The sequence below is a fragment of the Cibotium barometz genome, chromosome 30 (genome assembly GCF_041138505.1).
Source record: "Cibotium barometz isolate CiBa-2024 chromosome 30, ASM4113850v1, whole genome shotgun sequence".
Lineage (NCBI taxonomy): Eukaryota > Viridiplantae > Streptophyta > Polypodiopsida > Cyatheales > Cibotiaceae > Cibotium > Cibotium barometz.
In genome coordinates this window covers 48513770-48522110 of record NC_141075.1, presented here as the reverse complement: position 1 = coordinate 48522110, position 8341 = coordinate 48513770, and the positions used below count along the sequence as shown (strand labels likewise).

General features: G+C 43.0%; 1 protein-coding gene across 4 annotated transcripts in view; it reads right to left on the bottom strand.

Moving 5' to 3' along the window:
• Positions 1-203: 203 nt before the first annotated feature.
• The window catches only part of LOC147621576 (putative histone-arginine methyltransferase CARM1), a 125851-nt gene continuing 117713 nt past the window's right edge, over positions 204-8341 (bottom strand). Inside the window, exons 11-16 of one of the 4 annotated variants that reach the window (XM_086824366.1) lie at positions 7077-7160; positions 6834-6911; positions 6566-6669; positions 1892-2064; positions 1648-1793; positions 204-733 (exon numbers count right to left, since the gene is read on the bottom strand). In XM_086824366.1, coding sequence (XP_086680492.1) covers positions 530-733; positions 1648-1793; positions 1892-2064; positions 6566-6669; positions 6834-6911; positions 7077-7160 — 789 coding nt within the window. In that variant the 3' untranslated portion in view covers positions 204-529. Of the gene's footprint in view, positions 734-1178; positions 1485-1647; positions 1794-1891; positions 2065-6565; positions 6670-6833; positions 6912-7076; positions 7161-8341 lie in introns of those variants that run through there. The other 3 variants (XM_086824367.1, XM_086824368.1, XM_086824369.1) reach the window with 3 other exon arrangements.

Sequence of the window (8341 nt, the reverse complement as noted above, 5' to 3'; positions counted from 1 at the left end):
GTTCAGTGCAGACGCGTACGAGTTCGCACGCATCACCTTTAATGTGAGGTCAACAAACATGTGGCATGTGATCCATGCAAAGGGGAGAACTGATCAAGGATGAAAAATGCCTCCTTTACTTGATTAGGGTCCCGATGGTGCTAAGTATCACAAAACGAACCCCCCCACACAGTAGGCAACTTAAAAATTACGAGGCTGGTATACCAATAGAAAGGCCTGAAATCAATGAAGCCTGAACAAAATCGTAGTTTTGCTTGATGAGTTCACTATTTTACAAGATTGGCATCTCTGTAATCCAATCCTATGATTGCCATCAATGCACAACAATCATTACATCTAAGCCACATATGTCCATGAGAGAAGTTTCAAGGGAACTTTACTGGCCCCCCTACCTCACTTGCTCTTCAATGAATACAGACAATAACCCTGAAAATGGGTTCACGTGTTTCAACCCTGAGATTCAGCTTACCCAGTGCTAAGAAGAAGTATTCTGAAATTCTGTTGACAGATCTGTTGGGGAGGACACCTACTACGAACCCGCCCAAAAATTCTGTTGATAAATCTGTTGGGAAGGATGTTGTGAAGGAGAAACGGGTGCTGGTTGCTGAGGTTGCATTTGCTGCTGCCTCTGCCCAGCCCAAACTGCTGAAGGTGATGGTTGTTGTATGGTTGCAATTGACTCACCCTGGATTTGAGACGACTGAGCTTGCACTTGCTGGGAAGGTTGAGTAGCCTGCAAAACCACAAGTTACACAATACAATTCAAATAGTTTACCTTCCCATACACACAGGATTTGTCTGGCTCAGACTGCCGTATTCACAAAATACAAAGCTTTCAAGTTCTACTGAATGTGCTTCAAGATGCCTAGCCATGACATCGAAGTCCCAATAAGTTTGAGGTCACTCTAAAATCGATGCAATAAGTAGGCCGGCTGCCCACACAACAAAAGATCCTCCCACTAGCTCCGGTCCATTGGTTCATAATAAATAAACAATACAGTGAAGGCTTTTAAAATAGATGGATACAGCAAAGTACATCTGGGTTGGAACATTCCCCTCCAAGCATGGGAAGAGCAAATTAGCAGATATTTCGTTTATTTTGGGCTTTCACATGTGACCTCCCTCTATTAATGGCATGCCTTTGTCATTGTTATACATGTGGAAGAAATCACATCACAAAAGATCACCACAAGACACATTCAAGAGCTGCTCGAGACCGAAGTGGTTACAAAGTTTGGACTCCAGCATTTTGTCTTTCACAGAAGCAAGATAGCATCTTCATCTTTGAGCAAAGATATGTGAAGAAGATATCGAAGGCAGTTGGCATGGCTAAGTGCAAGTTAGTAGGTGCATCAATGGCAGTCGACCTGAAGTTGCCTGTGAAGACAGCTTTGAGTGTCTATGTCTACTGATTAAGTACCAAGCAGACAGCTCCATAACTCCAGACTCCGCACAAAACATGTTAAGGTATGACAGTACTAGTCCTTTGGAAGCAATGCACAAGATCATTTTAGTTACAACATACACACCTCTCTATTACAGCTACCAAATTTGTGTGCATATTATTAGTGAGCACAACCAAGACCACTTCATTACTCCTAAAGAAGAGAGGTATATCATAGTAAGCTACAAGGTTGGCAGTGTGACCTGTTGCTGCAGTTGCATCTGTTGCATCTGATCATGAGTCCATGCGTACGCTTGTGGCTGTGACATCCTATAATATGGCTCCTTTAAATCCAGCTTGCCTGAGGATGTCTGCACAACAGCTCGGCCAGAACCACCCCACATCTTGACTGCATATATAAAGAATGTTACTCTTGAAAGCAGTTCGACATATCATAATCTACAAACACATAATAATGCATGTACATTTGCTGCAATGTCCACTTACCAGACATGGTGAGGTTCAATGTGTAGCTCTGGGCACCATGAGCAACCATGTTCAAGTGCCCTGTGATCACTTGCCCTGCCATAACATATAATGGCTGAGACAAGACACACCGCAATTGATACCAGTGTGTAGTCGGTGCTCCTGGTGCAGTGGTTAACCATCTCTGCACAGAACTGCAAGAATATAACACTTCATCATGTCATTATCACATAAAATGTCATCACTGTAAGTATTTTGTTTGTACAAAACTAGTCTTTGCAGCATTTTCTAATCTAGGCTGACCCTATGGAAGCCAAAAACTTCCAATAGACCTGCAGAAGCCGAGGGAACCTGAGGAAAATCGAACAAGAGTTGCTGTCCTCTAGCACTGGGTCGAAGTTCCAGCGGTATCCAAATAACAGTTTTCTCGGGTCAAGAGGAAACGCGCTGCTCTCAAGAGTCCAAGCAAGCGGGCATCAGTACAGTGTGTAAACAAGCTCTGTGGAGGGAGTGCTTCCAAGATCCAATCCCTATTCTGAGACCAGAAAGGATGAGACCTGAAAATCTTTCCAATGAGTGGTCATGACTTCTTTATCACAATCTGCATGTAAGGTCGTAATATATACCAAGATGAATCCAGGAACATGCCCAAATTCACCTTATAAGAAAATGCAATCTATAAGCTCATGGTAGTCATCCACAAGATCAACTCCATCATGCATAGTATGGACTAGATACTATGACATCCCCACTAACGTCATCATTGCTTGTCTTCAAAGAAAAGGATTGTTCTCCTCAAGGGCCCGCGCAAAGCCCGGGGGGGGGGGGGACAATCTCATCACCTTCACCTAGACGTTCTTTCAACTGACTCATGTGAAACACACGGTGAATCTTGATTCCAGGAGGTAGTGCTTTCCCATGCGAATTTCACCATATCCTACGTATCTTGCAAGATATCCGCTGATGATTGCAACTTGACCCCTGTAGTCCTATGGCAATGGCTGATAACCCTACATAAGCATAAATGGGCTAAAACTAGTGGCCGCATGCTTACTACTATTATAAGCAAACTCAATATGTGGAAGATGCCTTTCCCACTTGGATTGTCCTCTGGAGAAATACGCCCTCAGCATATCCCCCATTGTCTGGTTCGCGTCTGACCATCCGACTCTTGATGATCCGAAGATGACATGCTCAAGTATGTTTCCAATTTGGAAAACACTATCTTGCCAGAATTGTGCAGTGATTTTGGGATCTCCTCGGGCAATCCATAGAGCTTATACAATTTGCACCCCCGAAGATGTTTGTTGTTCCGCAATGGAGAAGAAGATGAAGAGATCTCAACAACTGTGCAGAATCAAAGAGAGTAGAAAGCTTAAGATGGCCACCTTGAATGGGTAGAGTATTGTAGCTTCAGCTTTAGAGTAGATACAACTCATAGAGGTCGTCTTTCAGCCCACGCTTCAAGCATGTAGGCTTTTATGAGCTTGTACCCCCCAAAAAAGCAAGCAAACACGCAAAAGAGCAAGTGTAGCCCCAAAATAACAGATTTCCAGCTTTTTAGCTTTCCTCTTCCCTATTTTAGCATAAAGGGGACCACTGACGGCCAAAGTTGTCCAAAATACTCCATGCACTTGCTTTTTTTATATAAAAACTGTGTTCCCCTGTACAGAAACCATGCGCCCATGCCTGCAGTCCGCCCGTAAACTCACACGTGTGGGCCTGTATTATACACCCATGTGTCTCTCAAGTCGCCACACCCATGTGTCTTAGGTCAGCGCTGATTTTTCCATAGATATGCAACGATTTCAAAAACCGTCTACATACATCTAACCATGGCCTCTTCCCCATTCACCTCCGACTCTGCTCCATCCTCCACCCTAAGTGTCCCCCATACCACCGGGCCTTTGAAGACTAAAAGCAGCCCACAGATTAGAACCTAGAAGATACACTCCATGGATTTTCTCCTCTCCTTCCGGAGTGTTTCCCCACTTAATTCCAACAGGTCTGTCTTTAATACCAATGTCAATCCCCTAGACTAGCAGACCCTGCGATTAAGTATAAACACAAAGGAAAACACACAGACTTGGGCATCTAGGTCACTGCCCAACCATAGAGCCATTCAGGCTCACTCCTGAGCACAAGGGGATAGTAGGTTCAGAGACATGGCTTCACATGCAAATTCCCTAGAGTCCCATACCACCAGTACACACCCATGAGATGTAAGCACGAAGTAGGAGCTCTCGCTCAAACTAACTCATAATGCCATTTATATAGGCCTCCTATGAACCAGGAGCAAAATATAGCACGTCTCATAAAAGCTACTAACCCCCACTTAAGATGCCAAACCCCTAGGTTATGGTTAACCTAACTTGAAGGTCTTAACCCTTATTAGCCTTGGGACGTAACAGAAGGAGATGCAAGTGAAGGTGTAAATGGTGGGCAGGAGGGAAATGTGCACAATAGAGGGGGAGTCGCAGATAGAAGGAGAAGGGGAAGAGTGGCAGGCAGGAGGGGATAATAGCAGGCAGGTAGAGAGGTGCACACGTCGAGAGGGGTCAGGTGTGCAGGTCAGAACATCCGGGGAGCTACTTCCTAATCGAGTTCTCAGAGTGTCAGTTCTCGTTTGTTAGTTCTTTTGTGCAGTACCCTTTATATAGCTGAACACAGATGCACTTTAGTGGTGGGGGGGAGGGGGGGGGGGGGGGGGGGGGGAGTGTGATGCACCTGCAGAGTACGATCAGGATCCACAGAGCCAAGGGCATGATTAGGCAGCCTCTGTCAGGGATGCTGCCCATGGATTCTCAGGAACAATATTGGGAGGGAAGGACCAGCCACATAGCAACATTGAAAATGAATTATGAATTTTCATTTCCGCCAATCAGTAGTTGTTAATTGCTCACTGACTATCTCCTGGGTAACCCTGCTAGTGAGAAAAAGTCGGTGTAGGATGGGCAAATCAGGACTTTCCATATTTTCTTTAATTATTGCCAATTTTTCTTCTCTTTCCAAATCATCATGTTTTCTTCAGAGTACAGGGAGATGCATATGCACACATTTCACACTTGCTCCACAACCACTGCAATCCATGTCTGACACGTCCTGCTTTGCTCAAATTTGTCTCCTACTACTAGGGCTAGTCTATGATGCTGGGGAATTGCAAGAATGGGGAACGAACCCGAGATCTACTCAAAAGCAAGCACTGCTAGGGCTTCCAATTCTAGCAAAACTGAGTAGCACAAGAACCCAAAGGTGGAACAAGTAGGATTGGTCCCTAAATCGCCTACCATCAACCTGTGAGAGAATTGACCCCATGTGCCCCATACCACCACACGGGGAAGGGCTTCCCTCACATAAGCTAATTATGTCCAGACTAAGAGAGCCAGGTGCCTTATATATAGGCCCAGTCAGCCAATTTTTTCTATGATCCTAATAAAGTTAATGATACCAATAACTGCTTATTAGGAACATTCCAGCTAATTAAATGAGCACCCCTTCAACCCTTAATCATCATCTATCTTGTTAAAGACTTGATCACATAATCGATTCTTTTGATTCCACACCTTAACTAATTGACTAAAGCTCTCTAACCTGCATCAAACAGGGATCTAACACCACCACTTTGTTTTGCTTTACAAATCTTGTCAACATTCTAAAATTGTGAAGACAGTCCTAAAAATAACTACTTCTGGCCTTTGTATGAGTGGATGTATCGTTTGACTGAGAAGCATAGTCACAAAAATCACTATATTTTTTCCCGCCATTTCGAGGTTTTTATGATTTCGTCTAGAAAAGGTTCATTCCCAGGCAAAAAAACTACAAGGTTGTGAAAAAGATTAAAATACATGATGTTTTTCAAAAGAGGGAACCAAAAAAAAAAAAAGAGAGAAAGGAACGGAGAACTCAGAAGATGGAGGAGGAGATGCAAGAGGACATGGAGAAGGGAGAAGATGAAGGAGGAAAAAAAGAAAGACAAGGGAGAAGATGGAGAATGAAGAAGGAGCGAGAAGCCGGCTGCACAGGGGCTGAATCAGAGTAGAAGGTTGCAGCCACAATCGAGAGGCATAGGCATAACAAAACCAGGAGAAAATATGTTAAGTGGTGCATGCAAACAGGCCCAGCATAAAAAATTTTCAACCTCGAAATTGGGCAGATTCCCTGTCAGAGATTTTTGAGTGTTTTAGAATCGCTTCTATCTAGAAATGTTTCAAAGGTTTGTAGAACTAGAAACAGGATTTCTTATTACTATGTTGAGGAGTCTGGACCTGTGAGGCTGCTTCATAACTCAAGAACAACTAGTTTGAAGTGATGCAGCTCAACGTTCTTAAATTCAGCATTCCTTCAATGTGAATCGCTTGTCACTTCAAAAATGGGAGCCAATGGAGCTTAAATCAAATTATCACATATAGTTTGTAATAGTAAGAGCCCCTAGCCTTATGATCCTTGGGCAAGAGCTCATCTTCTACACATAGTAACTTTTTCCTGCCTCCAGAGATTCCATGTTGAAGTTCTTTCAATTTTCTGTACTGGTTTACAGTTTGAGGTTTTACCTTCCAAAGCATACACTCCATCAAGGTTGTGAAGTAGTGCACAATTTTATTTCAATTGCCGCAAACAGACCCCATAAAGTTCTTACCCCCACCCAAACATTGTTTACACTGGCACTTTTCCATTGAACAGATCAAATTCACAAACCTTCCATTGAAGAGGACATCAAACCAGCAGGCAAGACCATGAATACGAGTAGCCATACTCGCAGTGAAATTCAAAGGGATGTTTATTTCATAAAACTCCTCTTCCTGAAAACAGCAAGATGTCATCAGATGTACTATTTCTATCACAAGGATGACAAAATTGGGGATGCTCACTGAAATGACCCAGCTAAGGAAAATTGGGCCATTGATCACAATCTCCTCTTCATGCATTGTATCCACTAATTTCGGACAAGACTTAGAGATGTTACCTTTATTCTTGTAAAATCTATGGTATGAGAAATGGAAGGAGCCACGAGCAATCTGGGGTCAAAAGCATCTACTACAGGCTGCAATCAAACAGTAAAAAGGTCAAAAGTAACCCAAATTAGTTTGGATCACCACACAGTCACTGTGTATATTCTAAAAGATAGCTTCTTACAATTTTTCATCACTAATCCATTTCAGGCAAACACGTGCTATTTCCTTGATTCTTCAACAAATAAATAAAATACCTGAGAGAAATAGCCTTGAAAAGCTGTGTCGTATAATGCAGTCAGGTCCACTCCATAATAGTTTGGTTGTTGCCAGAATAACGCCTGCCAAAAGAGCACCTCTACCAGATCAGATCCACCAACCTCAAAAGAGAGAATGTGTGTTTGGTTGAAGTGTTAAGGCAGTTATTTGAGATATCCTCAATCACTTTTATGCTTTATTGAGACTTAGAGAGAACTCATGAAACCAACAAAAGAAGTGAATTATATTTTTTTGGGAGGTACGCAAAGTGTAAATAACACAAATACGAAAAGGTTTAATTGCACTTCTTCTCATGAGTCGCTCATCAACTTTGGCAATCCTCGGTATAGTATTGCTGCTCTATGCTGTAAGGCTTGATAGAAAAAAAAAAACATGGGACTCCATGTGTTACCAAATGCAGTTTGCCTTATAGACAAGCTACAATTCCAGCACTGAGCATTCTCAACTGTCATGCACTGATAGTGCCATCGTCCTCCATAATCAAAGCAAAGCTGTGATAAAGTTCACCTCTTGTGGTCCTGGACCTGCAACTGGCAGGTGGCACGTGAGGAGCTTGAGTGGCCGCCTTTGTCGCGGACTAAGGCAATCTAGAGAAGTATGTGATGGAGATCTGAGAGGCATCTCTCTAGCTCTGACTCGCCAGGCACACTTTGAGCATGGCATCCCAATGCGCTTTAGTAGGTACATACCCATATCTAATCCCTATAACCCTTATCCCATAAGATGGCCAAATCCATCTCAGAAAATACACTCATAATAGGGAGAGCATCTACACAACTAGTGCTCCTCTATCTCCACCTACTCTGTCATGCATTTGTTGGGCTTAGGGTTAGCAGACAAACAGCTATGGATCATGGACCTCCATGGTGTATGTGCAGAAAAGAGAGGGAGTGTGAGATGTAACAAACTGAAAGCAGATGATAGCACAGTAGAATGTAATGCTTGTATTGATATGTTTAGAGTTCACTAGGTAAAATGCTTTTATAGGCCAAATGCCTCAACACTCTACTCATGGGGTAGTGATACTTGGCTAAATTAATAACATCACTGCTTACACACAAACACTCTAGTGGCTATAAGCCCCTATTCACACACACACACACACACACACATACTTTCAGCTCTAAGAGCATAGCTGCCAAGGGGTTTTTGAAACACGTTTCATAAATGTTTCTTTCAAATCCTAGACGCTTCAAAAACGTTACATACGGCACGGGGGGGTTCAGGCCCCAAAATTTATATA